The sequence below is a fragment of the Spermophilus citellus genome (genome assembly GCF_964194105.1).
Source record: "Spermophilus citellus genome assembly, chromosome: 2".
NCBI lineage: Eukaryota > Metazoa > Chordata > Mammalia > Rodentia > Sciuridae > Spermophilus > Spermophilus citellus.
In genome coordinates this window covers 254,548,055-254,568,651 of record NC_138183.1, presented here as the reverse complement: position 1 = coordinate 254,568,651, position 20,597 = coordinate 254,548,055, and the positions used below count along the sequence as shown (strand labels likewise).

The 20,597-nt window shown below is 59.4% G+C and overlaps 1 protein-coding gene across 1 annotated transcript in view; it reads left to right on the top strand.

Moving 5' to 3' along the window:
- Positions 1 to 20,597, top strand: part of SHANK2 (SH3 and multiple ankyrin repeat domains 2) — a 415,901-nt gene that overhangs the window by 35,274 nt on the left and 360,030 nt on the right. The window contains exon 2 of the mRNA XM_081260598.1: positions 15,044 to 15,263. Within this exon, the coding sequence (XP_081116724.1) occupies positions 15,057 to 15,263 (207 nt within the window). The 5' untranslated portion in view covers positions 15,044 to 15,056. The remainder of the gene's footprint in view (positions 1 to 15,043; positions 15,264 to 20,597) is intronic.

The window sequence follows — 20,597 nt, the reverse complement described above, 5'->3', positions numbered from 1 at the left end:
GGCTTGCGGCCCAGCCATTCCAGCCGACGGTCCTGGGGCTGGACCCTGGCCCTGCGGGTCACACGCTGACCTTAGTGGAGACGGGTCTTGAAGCGGTGGTCAAGTTAACATGAGGTCATTAGGCTGGGTCCTCACGCGGTAGGCCTGGTGTCCTCACAGGAGGCGCTTGAGACATGGACACTCACAGGGACCACGAGAGGACACAGGGAGAACAGCTGTCCTCAAGCCATGGGGGGACATGGGGAGTGCCCTGCCCTCTGGAGGGACCCAGCTGTGACCCCCATGTCTCTGACCCCTCCAGATGGTGAGAGAGGGTCCTGAGCTGGAGCGCGGGGCTGTGTGCTTTGCTGCAGTGGCCCTGGGACTCACACAGGTCAGCAAGTACAAAGAGGCTGGACGTAGGGCAGAGAGCAGGGGACACAGGCGGGGACTTGGCCTGCCTGCCAGTGCCCTCTGACCCTGGGAGGCCGTGGCTTGCCAGCCTCGCTGTCCTGTGCTGCGGTGGCCGTCCCGATGCCGCCTCTGTGTGGGGTTGCAAGGCTCCTGACATCCTGCCGTGTCCAGCCCTAGGAGATGGAGTGGCTCTGCCGACCACTGGTGAAGCCAGGGCACGAATGTCCCCAGTGGGAAAATGTCCCCTTTGACAGGTGGCTGCAGGGCTGTGCGTAGGGGCCGTGGAGCCGTGGGCTGGAGCTCCAGGCCAGCTGTGGGCCCGGCCTGTCTCTGAGACTCACCATCGTTCCAGGTCTCCTGCCTCTGGTCCAGCTGACCACAACCTGCTGGAGCGGCCTGGCTGTCCCAGCTGCCACACGAGGAGCTCCGTCACCTCGAGGCTGCCGTGCCTCTGTGTACCTAACGGGATGACGGCTACAAGAAGGACCTTCCCCTGCCTTTGCCCAAGCACTTTTCAGAGTCCCAGGTTTGGTTTGCTTTTAGAGTCGGCAGAGCTGGCCGAGCCGTTTGTGATGGCCTTGCAGGGGACATGCCCCGCCGTGCCGTCCTGCTCTGCTGAGGCACTTCCTTCCCTCCGGGACGCACGGTGCAAGACCTGACCACTCCACAGGACGCCCGTCTGACTCCCGCTTCTTCCTGGCACCTTCACCCGCTGGGGCCCCTCTTCGCTTGGCAGAATCCTGGGAAGAGCCGGCCGGGCTGGACGCGGGACCCCCGCGGTTTGCCCCATGTGCGAACGTTCTAGGGTGACCGGAGCAGAGCTGGGTGACGAAGCCACACCCTGGCCAGGGTGCCCCTCTCCCTCGGTGGGCCGCGTCACCCCACCCCACCCACCTCCTCAGGACTTGGTGGTGACGGTGGGATTGGTGGCCCCTCCCTGTGTGGGGGCTACCTGGTGTGGTCTGTGTACGTGGAGGGCCAGGTTTTCCAAACACGCCTGCCCTGGGTGTTTTCCGGAAGCCGCGTCTGTTTTAATCAGGGTTGAACTCTCCTGTCTCTTTGCAACCTGGACTCGGCTGTGAGCTTCTTGTGCGGAGGGTTGTCAGGCGGGTCAGCTGGGGACTTGTGTCTCCTTGCTCTGCTTGGCTCCTTCCTTGGCAAGAAGCCATCTTAATCACCCAGACCATGAGGTGACAAAGCCCGACACCTCCCCCCCATCTTCCTGTGGATTCCTTTGTCGTCTGGCCTGTCCCTGTTGATCCGGGGCACCAGAGGCAGGGGCTGTTTAATAAGGGGACACACGTGCTCTGTGCCCTGTAGCTTGCTCTCAGGAACACCAGGGGCTGGCGGGGCCGAAGGAGGGGCAGTTAGGCACATGTGGAGTAGGGGCACGCAGAGCCGGTGGCTTCTGACTAGATACCTCTGCAGGTGCCCATGAATATAATGACGCTTGTCCCCAGGATGGTCAGCCAGTATGGGGTCACTCCCAGGAGGCAGCAGGTGGAGGCCCAGGGGCAGGGAAGTTGGTGAGCTTGGCCCTCATGGGGAGGTGGCCTCTGTTCTGAGCTCTCTGTTGGCTCCTCTCAGCAGCGGTGTTCGCCATCTTCTGTGGGTGGTTCTCTTCTTTGCCAGGGTTTTCCCGAGCACACCCCCAGTTGTCGTCTTCCTTGGCGTTTCTACATGGTGTCGTTTTGAGGTTTCAGCTTCTAGTCGTTCATTGCGATTATAGATGGGGTTCTCCTCACCTGAAATGCTTGGAACGGCCAGTGTTCAGATCCTGGAGGTTTTTGGAATCTTGGGATACTTGCAAAGACTTTATAGCTATAGTGTTCCCAGCCAAGAATCCCAAACCCAGCGTGCTCCACAGTTTGAAACTTCCGGAGTGAGGCAGCCTGGATTTCAGACTTTTCAGGTTAGGGCATCTTCCAGGGTCTGTGGGGAGAGAATCAATAGTTTTATCTTCCGCTTGTACCTCCAGCCTTGCTCTTAAAATGGCTGATGAGCTCTAGTGATGTTTTCAAGTATTCTAATAAAATTTCTAATAAAAATTCAGACAAAAAAGTCATCTGCAAATAATGCAGAGTTTTATTTCTCCCTTCCTAATCGAGCTAGGTTTTTAGTTTTTTTCCTTGTCTTTCCAAGGAGCCGAGGGAGGCTGTCCCTGTCTGTCTCTGATCTCGGGGTGTTGTCCATCTCCCAGGGTGAAGTAGGACACTGGCTGTGGGTTTCACTGCTGCCCATCCTCAGGCCGAGGAGGCTCCCCCACCCTGGTTTGCTGGATGGGCTTGTCCTGAGCCTGTGTGGGATCCAGTGGAGGCTTTTCTGCGAGTAGCCGAGGACCCTGCAGCCCATGGAGCCCCGGCCTGTCTCTGACACTCACTCCAGGTGTCCTGCCTCTGGTCCAGCTGATCACAACCTGGTGGGGGAGCCCGGCTGTCCCAGGCCCGCAGCGTTTGCTCTTTGTTAATACGGGGAGCTACACTCGTTTCGGGTGTCACCCCGACTTTGCCTCCCTGGTGACAGTCACACTTGGTCGTGAGATATTTTCCGGTTCGTGTGCCGTTGGACTTGAAGTTGCACAGAGACTTCTTGTGTTTGTGGAGGACGTTGGACTTGGTGCTTCAGGGTCAGATGATGACGTAGGACAGACCTCCTACGATGACCTCCTGCCCTTTGGTCAGCCACTCCTGGCACACCTGTTCCTGTGCATCTGCTTTTTACCCATCTTTGTTTCAAAGGTGCGTCTCTTTTTTAAGGAACGTTACCGTGGTACAGGGGGATGACCCCATGTCCAGCATTTCAGCCGTCACAGGTGGACAGCTCAGTGTTGTTGGCCATGCTTGGGATCTTGCTTCACCGTCACTCCTCCCTGAACCCAGACCTTTCCATCATCCGACCAAATCTTGATACCCATTCAGCAGTCCCTGCCCCGTCCCCGTTCTGCTGCCCCGGGTGACCGCCACTCTACCTCCTGTCACTGTGAATTCGGCCACTCTGGGCGTTTCCTAGGGGTGTACCCTCCTGACCATCATTTCTGGCTGTCTGTTCTTTCTTGTAAGTCTGCGTGTTTACCTGGAGTGCTCTCCTCTGTCTCCTGCGGGCGGGCCTCCTGGCTCCGGGTATCTGAAAGCCTTTCCTGTCTTCCTTCTGAAAGGCGCTCCATGGTCCCCGAGCTGGGTGACTCGTCCTTTCTGTGCTTCTTCAGAAGATGCCCCCACCGTCCACCCGCGGCATTGTGTGCAGTGAGGAGTCTGCCGTGCCTCGGGAGCTGCTTTCTGGATGGAATGTGTCCACTTGTGTCCATCTGTGGGCCTCTAAGGTTTTCTATTTGTCTTTGGGGCATTTAATAGGACTTGGTGTAGTTCTATGTGTGATTCTAGCGCTCGGGTTTCATTGACTTCCTTGGATCTCTGAGTTCACAGTTTTCATAAAATCTGGAGAAATTTTGAGTAGTTTCACCATTTCCCCCTTTTTTCAGAGACCCCAGTTTCCTGCAGCTGGGCCCCTCGGGCCGTACTGCGGCCCGCTGAAGCACGCGCCTGCACGCTGCTCGGTTGTCCTCATTTCTCTCGTATTTCGTTCTGGACGGGTCTAGCCGCCGTGCCCTTGAGGCCACGGACCTTTCTTGAGGTAGTTTTCATCTCAGATACCGTCGCTTTCTGTTCTTGGAAGTTTGGTTTTATTAACCTCGTGACTCCTCGTCTTTCTGAACATGCAGAACTCAGTTCGGATGACCTTTAACGTCCTGTCTGGTTCGACAGCCGCTCAGGTCTGGTGAGCGTCGGCTGGCCGACCGTTTCCTCCTCCGGGTCGCTCTGTCGGGCTTCCTTGCCGCCTGCTCTCACTGTGTTTCTCACGGGGGTTTGCTGAGGGGCGTTGTGAGTGGGGGCGGCACCTGTTGGCCGGGTTCTGAGTCTCTGTTCTGGGGTCCAGTTGCTTAGGCCAGCTTGGTCCCGCCAGGCCCTGCTGTCACTGTCCAGGGTGATGGCAGCTCCACCCGGGGCCCGACTGCTTCCCACTTCTGTGCACCCGTGTCCTCCGGTGGCTCTGGGGGGTCACGCGTGCCCACACCAGCGCTCGGCTCCTGCTCTGGAATCAGTTCCTCTCTTCCTTTCATCTCCTCCTCCACGAGCGTCGGGAGAGGTTTTCCTTTCCTCCTATTGAAGTCTGTTAAAGTCCAGGGCTGAAAAACAGATTTAATAGATTTATAAAATCCTTCCTCAAGCGAGACGGGAGGCCTCTCCCTGCTGAGAGACGGCCGGGCCAGGTCGGGTGGTGGCCAGACGTTCACTTCTCAGCCTCCCCTCCGTCCGCCGACCTCCCTGGAGGCCAGGGAACTTTGAAAAGCAGCTGGAGGAGTGTCTTGGAAGGACTCTGAGTCTTGAATTTGTGATGCTCGTGTGTTTTTGATCGCCGCCGTGTTTTCCACGTCTGGGTGACTCTGGGCAGGTGTGGGAGCAGGGACTGTACCGAGTGCCCCTGCTCTGCTGCCCAGGCACTGTGGGGGTGAGTGCCCTGCTGTGAGCTCCTGCCTGGTGGCCCTCGGCAACGACTCCCCTGGGGACGCACATCAGGTCACACACGTGCTCCTACGGCTATTTCTTTGAAATAGTATGAGACAGCGTGTGGTCGCGTGGTGACCTCGTGCCGGCTTCTCCAGGTGGACACACCTCCTGGGTGAGCTGGGGAGGGCACTGGCGGGAGGTGAAGCTGAAGATGAAGGGCAAGGGGTGCACCTGTTGTGTGGGGACCCCAGCAGTGGTTCTCGCCTTTGGTCACTTGCTCCACATGTCACCGGTTGGTGCTGAGCTTGTGACGCTCATCTCTAGCCCTCAGGAACCCTGGGGTCACCTGTCACTTCACCCGTCGTGTGCTGCATCCTGGAGGAGCCTCCCAGCCCAGGGTGTTCACTGGCCCCAGGTCCTCGAGGTCTAGTGGGCCTTCCCAGGACTGGACATGTGCATCTGTGTGGCTGGGCTTAGGATGAGGAGTAATGAGGTCAAACGAGGCAATGGCAGGTGGGGTCCTGACCCCAGAGCATGAGTGTCCTTATAAGAAGAGCAGCAGGGAGCCGCTTGCTGTCCTCGGTACAGTACGCAGGAGGGGGCCATGTTGAGAACCCGCCAGGAGGAGGCCCTCACCCAGCACCTCCGTCTGGTGCTTCTGGCCTCCAGAATGTGAGCATGCACACTGCAGTTGTCTCAGCCCCCGTCCCCTGTGTCTCGTCACAGCAGCCGAGCATGGTGTCCGTCACAGCAGGAGCCTGGCACGGGCTGGGCCTGCGTTTCCTAAACCCCCTGACGGCAGGCACTGGGCCAGGCCTCGAGTCCTGCAGCCTCCTGGGTGCAGCCCCTCCTGGCTCTGGGCTGTGCGGGGGCCGCCCCTGAGCTTGGGGCTGGGGCAGGAGCACAGATGGATGCCTGTGCCGCGTGGGTCTCCTGGAGAGGTGCTGACCGGCCGAGTGCTGTGGCTGGGGCTCACAGACAGCCCTCACGAGGACAGTGCCCACCCTGCGGGAATTCTGCATTTCCTGTGACCGAAAGCCAGCCATGCACCAAGTGAGGCTGAATTCGGAGGCTGAATTCGGTCGTTCCAGCCTGTGCTCAGACACTGCATCTTGCCCAGTGATGTTTGGATCAGCTGAAAAGATAAATGTCATTCATGGTGATGCATCCGCCTGATTTGCCTTGTCTGGTCAGCAGAATTACCACCCGCGGTGTTACCATCTGGCTTATGGCAGGGCCCATTGGGAGGGTCAATCTAAATGATTAAAAAGTTAATATCCTCAAAGTATACTATATATTTTTTTTTTTTCTGGAGCTGGGGCTGGAACACAGGACCTTGTGTGTGCCAGGCGAGGGCTCTATCGCTGAGCTACATCCCAGCCCTGGGTGTATTTTAATTAAAAAACAAAATAAATTTAACATTAACTCTCTTCCACGATTCTAAAAGTGATATCTACTAAAATATTCCAAATGATTTGCTCAAAGGAAAATACCAATGGAAATTAATGAACATGGCAATTTCTAAATCAAAATGATTTAAATAAAATGGAAATGTCTAAGTGTGCTTTTCTGAAAATTTGATCACATTAAATGTTTTAATGAACATAAAATGAATCTCGGTCTTGTCGCTCAGGCAGAACCTCAGGATCAGGTTTCTGAGATACTCTGTCTAGACTTACCTGCAGTCCGTGACCTGTGTCATGTGGGGAAAGTAAATATAAAGTGAGTTAGAATGCAGCCCAGGTAGGGAAGAGTCCTGAGCATCCCGCCGAGAGGCTGGTAGACCACCTTGACCTTGCCGAGTTGCAAACAGGGAGCACTTCTCGTAAAAGTCTGTGTTGAAGAAAAGCACGACGAGCTCCCTGAGTGGGAAGCTGCAGTTCCCTTAGGGCTGCTCAAGGAGGGACAGACGGGGTGACCAGGAAGGCAACCTCAAAATGGGAGCCAACCGGCCTCCTCTGCCTCTCCTCTGCATCTGCCCTGGGCCGTCCTTCCCTGCCCGCTGACCAAGCCCTCCTGTGGTTCGGTGCTTCCTGATTCTGGATTGCCGTGCACGGAGACACTCTTTTTAAAAGTTTCCTTGTGCCTCGGTTGACCTTTTAGCACTCTTGTCAGATGGTCTCCGGATTCCTCAGTCCCCTGCGGTCAGTAGTGACACTCATGGAGCCAGGGACTGGAGAGTACAGGAAGAAATCCCACCTGAGGCCCTCGGGGTGCCAGCCACATCTCTAGGAGAGAATCCACTGTGCCTTCGCTCTCTGGAAATCTGCCACTCGAAGCCAGGTGTCCCTTGGTATGGGGGATAGGACACCCATCGTCCGCGGGCTCCTGACTGCTCCTGGCCTGGGCTGCTCCAGCAGTGGGTGTGTGGGACTGTGACGATGCTCGAGGGTCAGTGTTGCTGGTTCTCGCCCTGCTGAGCGTGTCACCGGGGGCATCGGAAGGTGAGCCATGCCCAGGTCCCAAGGCGGCCTCCTGGGGCCTGACCTCAGGAGCTGAAGTTCAGCTGGGACACATGGGGCTGGCCAGCTGAGGCGTGCGGGAGGCTGGCAGGGAGGGCTCTGGGCTGGCCGGCCACGCAGCAGCAGCCAGAGCTGCCCGGGGCTTGGTGTGGGGCCTGGTTCACCTGCCCGGGACCCTGAGGGCTGCTGCTCTCCCAGGAAGCTGGCACCCAGAGGCTCACAGCTGGGGTCACCCCGAGGGGACCCGTGGGAGGCAGGAGGTCAACTCAGATGTTTTCAGCTTCCCAGACAGAAAGGAGCTTCGTCAACAGACTTTCTGAAGAAAACAAGACCAGAAAATTGACACTCAGGCTGCCAAAAGGATGGCCCGTCCCCACCACCCGGGAATAATAGGAATCAACAGACCCACCTCCCGCTCAGACCCCGTCATTACGGTGACGGTGACGGTGACGGCAGGTCGGGTTGCGCAGCCCCACCCACGGGCAGCTGGCTGTGCTCAGGAGGCAGGGGAGGCGGCCTTCAAACTCCACGTGGAGTCCCCGGAGGGCCCTCCCCTGCCCAGGTGACCGAGGCCAGCTTTTATCTATTTTTTGGTGCTAGGGATTGAACCCAGGAGCCCTTAACCACTAAGCCACATCCCCAATCCTTTAAAAATTTTTCTTAAATTTTACGTTGAGACAAGGTCGGTCTCACTAGGTTGCTCAGGGTCTTGCTAAGTTGCTGAGCCTGATTTTGAACTTGCCATCCTCCTGCCTCAGCCTCCGGAGTCACTGGGATTCCAAGTGTGCCACCGTGCCCGGCCTGAGGCCAGCTTTTGAGGGCTTTGACCACCACTGTTGGGGTCCCAAAGCTGTGTGGAACTCTCAGGCATTTTGGCGAAGCGTGCCTTGGCCTTCTGGTCAGGTCTGAGTCTTCTCCACCCCGTCCAGGTCTCCGACCTCTGTGACTTTGTGATGTGCCCAGTTCCCAGACTCCGTGCGCTAGCCTGGCTCTGGTCACCATGGTGAGGAGGTGCTGCAGCCTTGCCAGGCCCTGGAGGCAGCGGCTGTCTGCATGAAGAGGCCCTGAGTGGGTGACCTTCCATGTCCTGGCGGGCTCCTGGCCCAGCCTCTGATGAGGACGTGAAGGCAATTCCACCTGCAGCTAAAACCCAACTCCTCCCAGAAGGCTATCTGTAATTCAGTTTTCAATATTGAAGGAACTGGTGTCCCTGGGAGCCACCATCTTGGGGGACAGAACACCCCAGCTTCTCAGCTGCCAAGATACATGGCGATGTTAAGGTCAAGGCCTGGTCCAGCATAGTCCAGTGGGAGTTTGGGGAACAAAATGTCCCAGGGTTGAATAGTTTGCCCCGACCAGCTGCTCCTGTGAGCCCTGTGATACTTAGTGTGTGACTTTGTGGGAGGCAAGTGTATTAGTCAGCTTGGGCTGCTGTAACAAAATACCACCGACTGGTGGCTTCAGCAACAGGACCTGCTCTCACAGTCCTGGAGCCTGGAAGTCTGAGGTCAAGGTGCTGGTGAGCCTTTCCTGGGGAGGGCTGCTCCTCCCTGGTGCATGTCACCATGGCCTTTCTTACAGGGCACAGTCCTTACTATCTAAGGCAGATCTCTGAGTGCATGCACATGGGGTCCGGGCAGCAGGACTTGATCTGCAGTAGTGACACTCGGAGGACGGCATATAGCAGCTGTGAGAGCCCCCTCCCCCAGCCCTCAGCACCGCCTGCCTCTGTGCCCACCCCGGCCTCCTGGGCGTGTTCCTGGTGCCTTTGGGGCGAGTTTCCGGTGGTGACCAGCCCTTCAGGGTCATCTGCAGTGGATGGCGATGTCCTCTGCTGTTTGCAGGCAGAGTCCCTTCCTTTGTGCAATGGGGCTCCTCCAGGTTCTCCACGCCCCGCCATCCTGGGCTGCAGGCCTGTCCAGGGTCTCCCCTTGCCGTGTCCAACGGAAGTGTCAGCGTCGCTGAGCTCCGTCTTGTCCCTCAGGCCTGTGCCCCGGGCCTTGCTGAATCAAGGCTGCTCCTCCCCTTGATTCTCCCAGCAGACGATAGGCCAGCCCTCGGCCCCGGCACACCCAGGACTCCGGGTACCTGTGGCCTCATCTGGCAAGAAGGCTCTGTCTGTGTGAGGAGGGGACTGTCCAGGTGGGCTCACGTCATCTCAGGGTCCTGGGTCATAAGAGAGAGCTTTGACTCCGGCAGAGATGGTGGGGATGGAGGTGGGCACAGAGATGGACGCATTTTGAAAGTGGAAGGAGTGAACTCAGGACCCGTGACGTCCTCCGGAGGGTGACAGGAGGCATCTGGGTGCTCACTGCTGCTTTAGCCACCGCGACCAGCCCCTGGTTACCTGCCTCCCGCGGGGCCTGCCGAGCCCCAGAGGCCTGCGCTGGGGACGCTGTGTGACGGCACCACTCTGTGTTTTCTTCTAGGGGTTGTGGCTTTGCTTTTCACCCCAGGTCTGCAGCGTGTCTGGAGCTGTGTTTCTTATCTATTGTCTTATAGAAGGTCCCTCTCACCGCGGTCCCCACCCCATGCAGGCTCCCAGTATCTCTCCGTGGGTCTGAATTTCATCACCTTTTGGGACGACCTCACACAGGCTTAGGGCCTACGCATGTGACCTTTGTTTACTGTGATTACTGTTTAAAAGGCTCGGCTCAGGTACAGTCACGGGCTGGGGATGGGACTCCTCTGTGCATTTGCAGGAGGCATGGCTTGACCTACAACAGGGGCTCATGTCACCCTGGGGGTGAGGACACAGCTCTGGTGGTGGGACAGAAGGGATGGGCTGCATCTCTCAGGGGGACTTGCTGAGTAGTGGGCACAATAGGTGGGTGGGAGCCACGTTTAGATGAGGCTGCCTCTTAGAGAGGATGTTGAACCCATCTTGGCCTCTGCCCCTCCACCTGGTGGGCTCCGGAGTGGCCTCTCCCCGGAGTCCCTGCCCTCTGAACCTTGAGCTCTCGGTCAGCGCTGTCTTCTCCCAGATCTGCAGGGACAGCCGCTTCCAACCATGGCGGCAGAACCGCAGCTCCTCCAGGGTCCACACAGGTTCTAAAGGTTTGCCTGGTGGCTGGCCACCCTGTGTCCTGCCACCAGCTCTGACCGTGGCCTGACTTTAGATGTCTATCTAAATAAAGCCCCGGGGCAGCACTGGGGAGGGTCTCGCTACAAATGGAATGCATCTGAACGCAAGAAATAAGGAGGTGGTCACACAGTCTCGCCTCCTGCGTCCCTTTGAGGTTCCCTTGTATCAAACCTTTGAGTGCTCTAGGTAGAAGTCACACGGGTCACCCCTGTCTTCTGCAGGTGATCCACAAAGGCCCAGTGGCCTTGCCATGAGTTCTGTTCGTGTCTGTATTATGTGTCTTCTGTCCCGAGGCGGCTTTTATATTTCCATGATGGCTGAAGAGTGAGTGCTGGGAAACCCAGCCGCGGTCCACGGGGGCTTTAGGGGCCTAATGAGCCGGTGGAAGTTTCACGTTCTCTTGCAGCAGGTTAGCAGCAAAGCACCGAGTCTTTGTGGACACTGCTTCTCGGTGGTTATTTTCTTTTCTCCTTATTAATAGTCACTGCAGCAGGGCTGATGTAAGAGTCTGAGCCCTTGAACCTCACCCCTGGGACTTCATAGCTGGGTGCGTCCCCCGAGAGAATAGTTACACCGAGGGGTGCCCCGTGCTGCGGGGGCCTCCCTCCTCTGCCCTGGAGCTGATTTCCCAGGGAACCCCCTTGTGGCCTGGTCCTGAGGGGGTCAGGGAACCCGGGTATCCTCCACAGTGATGCGGATGACACGCAGGCCTTTCACTTTTGTCTGGACGTCAGATGAACCGTGAGTAGTGGATGTTCAGCGTGAGTGTGACCCGAGCCGCCGTCCTGCATAATCATATTTAGCACGTATTTGGGCATATTTAGTGCCAAACTCATCTGCTGCTCATATGAAATGCCCGTGTAATTGGCCGCCCTCTGTCCTACCCGGCAGCCCTACCCAGGAGTTAATCATTAAATTCTGTCCGGGCTCCTGCGCCAGGTGCCTGCTATTCCCACAGAGCTGCTGGCCAGGTCACTCAAGCCTTCTGTTAGGGCCAAGACCCTCCTGGTAGTCAGGTGTCTGGCCTGCCAGTGTGTGACCACCTTCCAGGACTGGTGCGAGGGGCGGGCTGTGGGCATGTGCCGGGGCAGCTGGAGGGCGGTGCCTGGAGGTCTCCTTGCTGCTGTCCCTGCCTGGGCTCTAGATGTGTCCTGGAGTCAGGCCGGATGTAGCAGGCCCAGCCAGGCTGCACCCCTCGCTGGGGAAGAAGACCCTGGGGGTTATGCACACCTCACAGTATTGACCACGTGTCCACCACGGGTCACCAGCCAGGGGCCCCTGGGCCCAGCTCGGGACATGTGGTGGACTGCAAACTGAATCAAAAAACAATGAATTTCAGCATTGAAATGTCACGTGTCATACCCACATCTGACCCCTGGCCTTCATCTCCCTTGACCCCAGCCCCAGCCTTAGTACGCCCCTGGTCACCATCTTGTGACTCCTGTGAGTGGGGAGCCTGGGATGGAGGGTGGAGGAGCACTGGGCCTCTTGCGGGGTGTGGCTCTGCAGCTGGTTCAGCAGGAGTGACAGGCTGAGCTGGGGGCAGGTTGCTGTCGATGGTGAAGTGTGAGCGTCACTGGGCTCAGGCTCCGGTCCGCTCTCCCAGGGCTTCCCTGCACACTCCCAGGGCCCCCAGTCACAGAGCAGCCGCGGGGCAGGTGAGCGGGTCCAGAGTGAGCTGCGGTGCATCGCATAGGGAGGGCGGTGGCCCCTTGGGTACAGTGCAGCTCCTGCCCGGGGGTGGCTGCAGCTCAGTGCTGGTGGGAGGTTGCCAGTGGGCACGGAGGGCCTGGGCTGGCCGCAGCCGTGGTTCTCAGAAGCCTGAATCCCACCGGGTAAATCTCACGGGGAAACTCCGCGCTCAGTGTTTTCTAAAGCCCACTCCTGCTGTGGGGACCAGAGCGTGAGCCACGTGCACAGGCCCCTTTGTCTTGGCTGCGCAGTCCTGGTGCGCTGCCTGGTGCTGCCCCCAGAGACGGGCGGCCTTCCCACGGGCCCCCGAGAATGCAGAGCACCGGTGTTGGATGGGCTGCAGGGCTGGAGTGGGGAAGCCTACCTGTGCCCACTGACACCACACGCCCGATTTCAGGGGCTGTCCTGTGCCGGCCCGAGAGTTGTGAGGAGGGAGGAGACCCAGTGGGTCACAGGCTCCATGAACCGCGGTGCCTATGCCACGCATAGGTATGGATCACAGCCGCCCCAACCCCCTGCAAATCCAGTGCATTGCTGGCGCACAGGAGATAGGTTTTAATTTACAGAAAGAGTCTAAATAGAACAGTGAATGGTTGACTTCAGCAGACCATCTCCAAGCCATTGTTAGTCCCTCATCCCACCAGGGTGACCAGCTCACAGCAGGCATCTCAAATTACAGCATCTTGTTAGGTGTTCTTCTCCCTCCTCTCCACATCCACCCACTCACTCATCCATCTACCCACCCATCCACCAGTCCATTCAGCCACTCACCCGTCCCTCTGTCCATCATATGCTCACACACTCACCAGTTCATTCATCTATCTATTCACTAGTTCATCCATTCATCTATGCATCCACCCTCCTAACCTCCTTCCTTCCATCCATCCATCCATCCACCTATTTATCCACCCATTAATCCATCCATTCATCCGTCAACCCATCCATCCATTCATCCTTTCATTCATCCATCCATCCACTCATCCATCCATTCATGCATCCACCCATTCACTCATCTATTCATCCATCCATTCATCCATCCATTGATCCACTCATCCATCCATCCATCCATCCATTTCATCCTCCCATCTACCCTCCCAATTTTCCACCCATAAGTGTATCTATCATCCACCCCCCCCCACAACCGTGCACCCACCCTCCCTCTCTCCCTCCCTCCCCGTCCTTCTGCAGAGTTGGGAAAGCCTTCCTTCCCACCTGTAGGTTCTCTGCCCGTGAATGGGGCTGAGAGATCCAGGAAGACCCGATGGTCACACTGTGGCACACTCCATGGGAGAAGCCTGGGGAGAGTGACTCAGAGGGTCCCTCAGTGTGACACAGCTTAGGTGGCATCTCAAGAAGAGAACAAGGCGTTTTTAGAGATGCAACAGGACGGGGACAGGAGGGGCTGAGCTCCCAGGTGGCAGGCGCCTGGGGAGGAGAGTGGTCAGGACTGGTGCTGAGGGCTGTGCGGGTCTCAGGCTGATGTCAGAGGTGTCTCTGGAGACGAACCTGCATCCCCAACAGAGAGGAGGGGACCTTGTCAGTTCGTGTCCTGCTTTGTTGCACATGGGCTTCTCAGTTGCTTTGGGCTCCGCCTGTTCTTCTGGGGAAGTGTGTTTAGGGTGCTGTGCCCTCCCACCCCCAGCCCAGAGAGAGAAAGCCATAAATACAACACAGGGGACCTCCGCTTCCCGGCTCTGTCAGTGTCTGGCATCTTGTCGTCTAAGCTTAAGGGAAGAATGGGGCTGGAGGCCAGCCAGCCTGCCACTCCGTCCCCCAAGGGAGGCCTCTCCCGGGTTCAGCCTTGGCCCCTGCGCACTGTGTCTAGGACTGGGCTGTGTCTCCCAGCCTTCCTCTAGAGCAGGCTCTGGTTTTCTGGATCATTCTGTAGATGCCTCCCTTTGGCTCAGAGTCACGTGTTGGGGTCACCCAGACGTAGCTGGGGTTCATTCATACGCATGGCGGAACCATGGGCTGAAGAGACCCTGAATGATTAGGGTGACATGTCCCCATTTTCCTGGGACAGCTGGGTTTTGTACATCCTTCCTCAGGCAAGTGGCTTTGGCCTTCTTCCTAGAGTCTGGGCAGAGGTGCAGTTGCTGGGTCGGCTTGGCACGCCCTCCGCCAGGCCCCGGTTTAAGCCAGTGTCACTCAGTTCTTTCTGAACCCCAGGGACGGAGGACGTCACGGTCACGGTGCCCGATCCCAGCATCTGTCCTCCATGCTGGCTGAGACCCGTGGTCCAAGGCCGTGGTGGGCAGCCTGGCTAGATCTTTGCTGGGTGCGGTTACTGCCCTTGACAGATGGGGAGGAGCCCCCCTAGCTGCCCCAGCCTCTTGGGGACCCCAGCCTCCGGCTTCAGCCTGCTCTGGGCCGCGGGGTCTGCTCCTGTCCTGGTGCCGGAGGCTGTTTCCTGGCTGAGACCAGCCCGTCTTTCTGGGCTATTTTTACCCAGTTCCCTCAGAGCTGTTTGAAGCAGGGGTTGTTACCGGGAGGATTCCTGCCATCTGACCCTGTGCCCGCTTCTCCTCCTCTCCTGCGGCTCTGTCCTCAAAGAAAACCCACGGCAGCTGTTTCCCTCACGTGGGAAGTTTCCAAGTGCCGGTGGCCCCTGGTGACGCCTCGTCAGCCCGCTCTTCTCGCCAGCTCACTGGGGCTGCTTCTCGCTGGGTTTGGCAGCCTCAGGCTGGAGCTCAGGTCCCTGTCCCAGCTGCTGCTGCCCCTGCCCGGCGTGGGGGGGGGGAGGGTGCCGCATTCTTGCCACCTGAGGGACCCGTGTGTGGACGTGGACGTGCACGGCAGACCGTGGGTGGTGTCACCTGCAAAGCCCGAGCTGCGCCTGCGCTCCTCAGGGCCGGTCCCTGGAGCCCCGGGCTTTCTTTAATTTTCACGTTTCCTTCTCCTGGCAGAGACCTGGCAGCCATGCCGCGCCTCCCGACGTCCAGTGAGGACGAGATGGCCCAGAGCTTCTCCGACTACTCCGTGGGCTCCGAGTCCGACAGCTCCAAAGACGAGACCGTCTACGACACCATCCGGGCCGCGGGGGAGAAGCCGAGCGGGGCGAGGATGGAGGAGACCCAGGGCAACACGCTGGTGATCCGCGTGGTCATCCAGGACCTGCAGCAGACGGTGAGCCCCTGCGCACAGCGGTGCCCTCCCGGGCCCACCCTCCGTCCACAGCTGGGCAGCGTCCACCTGGCTTGGAGGGCACAGGTGCCTCTGGTCCAACCTGGACCCCCAGGGCGGATGACACAGGCCCTCCCTCCAGCCACACTGTGCCCTGCTCCTGCCTCTGCTCACAGCACAGCCTATCAGCCCTCTGTGCTACTATGATGAAGTCCCCGAGGAAAGCTACTTTGTAAAGAAAAGAGGCTTATTTTGTCTTATGATCTGAGAGTTCAAGGTCACAGGCCTCCTCTGGTGACAGCCTCTTGGTGGGCAGAGTCCCCAGGCAACATGGGACACCACGTGGAGGAAGCAGCGAGCAATCTTGTCTGTCTGGTCTGTCCCTGCTCTCTTGAGGCCACCAGGAGTCCGCCAGCCCCACCCTGGTGACCTTATCTACTGCTGATCATCTGGCCCCAAAGGCCCCAGCTCTGGACACCACAGACAGATTGTTTCCACCCTGTTAATACCTCACGGTGAGGATCCGATTTCCATCCAGCCACCCCGAGGGACAGGCACACCAGACCCAAGCCACAGCATGCGCTACAGCATGCTAGGCCCGCGGGACGGGCGGCCGTCCTGCACAGGGATCAGTGTGAGCCAGCACCTCTGTGGACACTCAGGGCTGGCCTCTGTCCAGCCTGCCTCTGCCTCGCTGCTCCGGCTCAGCATGTGTGTCCCCATGTCTGAGCCCACCCCACTTCCGGGAGGATGGAGACCCCATGAGCCCTGCCTTTCCTGGCCTTGGCCAGGTCACTGTCCACCAGCCCTGGGCCCCACGTCCTTCCCTGTGCTGTTTCCCTGTGCCCTCAGGTGGCTGCTTGTCTGTGCTGTCCACCTTGGTCATCGGCTGCTTCTGGGTTTCTGTGGCCCTCGCAGGCAGCTTTGCCTCCGCTGGAGGCCAACTGGTGCTGGGGCAGGGCCTGGGGTGGTTGGCGTGATGGACAGGGTGGACGGGACAGTGATTCGGTTTCCGAAGACATCCTGTCACCAGACACCCTCTCCTGACCCTCGTCCCTCCCTCCTCTGCGTGTCCGGTAGGGCTCTCCTGTGAAGCTGCGGGTGCCCCAGAGCAGAGACCGCCCCCAGGCCCACCCCCTCCCCAGCAGAGGGCTGATTCCCGGGAGGCGTCGCCCGTCTGGCTTGTGGGTGCCGGCGTTCAGGCCTGGTGTGGGGTTGCTTCCTGCTCAGGGGTGTGGATGTGAGGGTGCCCTGGGCCTGCTGACACTCAGCGGCTGCAGGAGCGTCTGTGACGAGCCACCGGCTGTTCTGGGCATGGGGAGGGCATGCCCACACGCACTGGCCGGATGGTTGCCAGTGGTGGAGGTGGTGGGGAGCCACCTGGGAGGTGGGGAGTGGTCTCTGTGGGCTGTAGGGACTCGGTCGAGAGGGCAGCTGCTGGAGCCTGGCGAGCGGGAGCAGGACGGTCCGGAGGTGAGACCCGAGGTCAGGGGCGACATGGAGTTGGGCTACGGGAGCTGAGCTCCGTGCTCAGATGCGAGGTCAGGGCCAGCCTCTGCAGCCCGTAGAAGACCAGACTTGACTTCCACTGTGTTTGAAGGGTTGAGGTGTGGGCCTGGGCACATTCCGGGTCCTCATTAGACGTGAGGCCATCTGTCCTGCCTCTGCTGCTTCCTGGGTGCTGTTCGCTTTGTCTCAATCGAACCACGTCCCGTGGCAGGAGGCATCTCTGCTCCCAGCACCCGTGGGGGTGCGCAGAGCCAAGCGGTCCCACCCCAGCGGTCCCAGCACTGCGGACAGGAGGAAGACGGTTCTTGGGGGTGAATGGCAGAATCTGGGGAAGCCCCTGAAGTGGTTCTGTTGGGCGGACCCTGCAGCACAGAAGGGTTCCCCTTTATGGGGGGCACAGTGGCTGGAGGTCCATGCTCTGGGATCAGAGGAGATGTTAAGGGGCTTCTCCTGCACCTTCGTGCCCTCAGGGTCTGGCGTCCTAGGTGTGCAGGGTTCTGGTTCCCTGGGTCCAGAGAGGGCTAGAGGAGATGGACTCCTCCCAGAGGCACCAGCCCTGCCCGGAGGGGCCTGCTGTCTCCCGTGGGCGCTCACTGGGCTGGGGCTGCCGCAGAGTCCCCACTGTCCTAAGGACAAGGTCAGCCAGGTCACCTCTCCTGGGGAAGCAGGGGTGACCCAGGGCCCCCAAACTAACCCCTGCAGTGCCACAGGCCCTGGGCCATGCTGGAAGCACACGGTGGCTTCTGGGTGCGTGGCGGCTCCCTCTTCTTATGTCACTTGGCACCTCTGAGGAGCACTGCTGCAGGTGATTCCCGAGCAGTGGCCTTCTATCAGCGGCCTCACTTCCTGCCGTGTCAATTGCCATGACCTGAAAACACTGTCAGGAAGACTCCAAGGTACACAACCCATAAGTTCGAAGCAGCTGTGACCACCGTGTGTGGCCTGGTTTTTCTATGACCAGCCGTCGCTGCTTCTCTCCTACTGTCCCCAGTTTAGAAATTAGCCCTTGTCACAGGTGACAGGGACGCATTGCATGTGCAGGTGGCACTCTCTGCAGTGCCAGCCCCCACCCCCCGGGTCTTGGGGTGCATCCCCAGGACCAGGGAATGACTGCAGGCAGAGAGGTGCCGAGGCCAGCCCCCGCCGTGTCCGTCACCCTCAGCATCACGCCCACCCCACTCTGCGAACGGCCCACTTCATTGGTGTTTTTATTTAACTTAGGAGAGAAGGAGGCAGGAAGTCTCAGACAACGTGTCCAGGGACACCTTAAGGAACCGAGCGGGAGGCCCCCAAGGGCATCCTCCTCTGCTGTCCAATTCCCCTTCCCCCTCCGCTCCTTCCCCGCGGAGCAGACTCCAGCCTCAGCACCCACGTCCGTGTTCCCTTCTCCTCTGGCCTCTAGGGTTGGCCGGGCAAGAGGTGGGGCCTTCTGATCCACGCAGACGTTCAGGGACCCAGGCAGCTGGGCCCCTCCCTGGAGCTCCGGAACCCCCATGGGTCCTTTCTGTAGCAGTGGGGACGGTGAGGGAGGGGAGAAGGGACTGTGGAGGACGACACTTCCCCACCTCCCCTGGTCCCCCCCCAGGAGACCACACCTGGTGCCAAGGAGGCCGCCCAGGGAGGAGGAGCAGGAAGGCTTGAAGGGGAGAAGCTAGTGGTGCCTGTGTGCACACACACGCACACACATGCATACACACACATGCACACGCACACATACACACACACATGCACACACACGCACACGCATACACATGCACACACACATATGCATGCACACACATGCGCACACACACAACATGCGCCTACACACGCGCACACACACACACACATGCACACACACGCACACACACGCGCGCACGCACACGTGAACGCACACACATGCACATGCATACACATGCACACACACAACATGCGCCTACACACGCGCACACACACACACACACCCCTGCACGTGCACAAACCTCCCCTCCTCCTCGCCCCCTCGGGCCTGCCATCTCCTGTGGGCGCAGGACGGTTTGCACATGGTCACTGTCCACCACACTTTCCCTGCGTTGCCGGGTTTTGGCCAGGGGACCGGCCTTCCTCCTCCCCGTGCCTGTTTGGGTGGAGCTCACTGCTGAGTGCTCTGTCTGCTTTTGAGGAGGGGTCCTGGGGGCAGTGCCCGCTCAGCGAGTGTCCAGCAGGTTCTCGTTCTCCGCGGGGCTCCTTGCTGGACAGCTCCTCGTGTTCTGTGAGGACGCTGTACTGTTGGCTCTGAACGCGGACCATGGCCACAGCGCCGTGACTCACACCCGAGCCAGACACGCCCTCTCCCTGTGGGGCGCCACAGCCTCCCAGGCCCAGGCATGTGCATGGGCCTCGGCACTGTCCCCCAGGAGAGCGTGGGAATGCGAACGTCCCGGCACCGTCCCCAGGGAGGATGCTGGGTAGCCCAGGAAGCAGAAGGCCGAGCTCCGTCTGCTGGACCTCCTGGACACCTGCCCCGGCCACTGGAGTTGTCTGCTCCGTGCTCATCTGTGATGGCGTGAGCTTGGAAGTGTGATCTGGGTTGCCAACCAGCTTCCAAGCGGGCAAGTCCCTGGGGTCTTGCCGTGACCGTTGCTTCAGAGGAGCTGGCTCTCTTTTCCATCCTGGGTTTCTGGAGACCGGCTTCGCGGCTGGACACAGAGGCCGCACTCCTTGCTGCCTGGGTCCTACCTTCGAGGACGTCTCCCTGCGCCTGGGTCACACTTGGGGCCTTCTCCCTGCCGGCTGGTGGTTGGCCTGGGCCTGGACGTCCTCCTCCTGTCCCTCCTCGTCGCCCCTGGCGGGCACTGTGCCGGGTGCTCGTGGGATCTTCCGCTCCTCCAGTGCCGGCTGTTGCTGCGGGTCCTCCCTGTTCCTGACCAGTTCTGCTCCTCTGTAGCCACGCGTCCTGACTTTTCATCTGTTTCCATCACCCTGCGCCGTCTCCTGAAGTCGTTCTTTCCAGTGGCTGTCTGTTCTCGGGCGTCTGTCCTGTGGTTTCCCTCCCGGTGTCGGGGTCTCCGGGAGGCCCCCTTCTTCACGGGTTTGTCTCTCCCCTGCCGGCTCCTTGCTCCCTGCCTTCTCTGTGTCACAGCCTCATCACGGCTCCGGCCCTTTCTCCCCATCTCCTCCCAGTCGAGTGACAACAGTGGGTCCTTCGGATCTGAGAGCACGTGAGGGCGTCGTCCTGGACTCCCTCTCGAAGTTAGAGCTGTCTGTCTGTCTGTCTGTGTGTGTGTCTGCAGAGCTTTCCAGGTAGAAGGCCTCTTTCCCTTCCGCCTGTCTCAGACACCCCAATGGTGGGGACATTCCACTTTCAGGGAAGGTGGCCCCAACCTGCTGCATCCCATCAGCAAGGACCCCAGCAGGAGGTCCGCTAGGACACCAGGCCCACGGGGCCCCGGCATGTCCCTGGGAGGGAAAGGTACAGCCTGGTGAGGGTGAGAGGGCACGTCCCCCCTGGGTCTCTCGTTTCTCTGGGGACTGTCAGAGAGGGACATTGCTGGCCTTGGAAGGCACCACGTCTTGCTCTGGATGCCTTTTGGGGTGGCTCCCCTGTTTTGGCCCTAGAGACTGCGCTCCTCGGCATCAGCCTGCAGTGGTGGAGACCCCCGGCCCTGGGGTTTGACCACCTTGTAAGGTTTTAGCCGTTCTGAACTGGGAAGTTGGGGAAGGGGGAGGCTGCTGGGGAAGGGGTACGTATGGCAGCAAGTGCCCCACCCTGCCCTGCCCCTCCCCAGGCAGCAGGCTGCCCACAGGTGCCCATCCTAGGCTGCAGGTCCGGGGCTGGGGTGTCCCATGTGGTGGACCCTGGGCTCCACC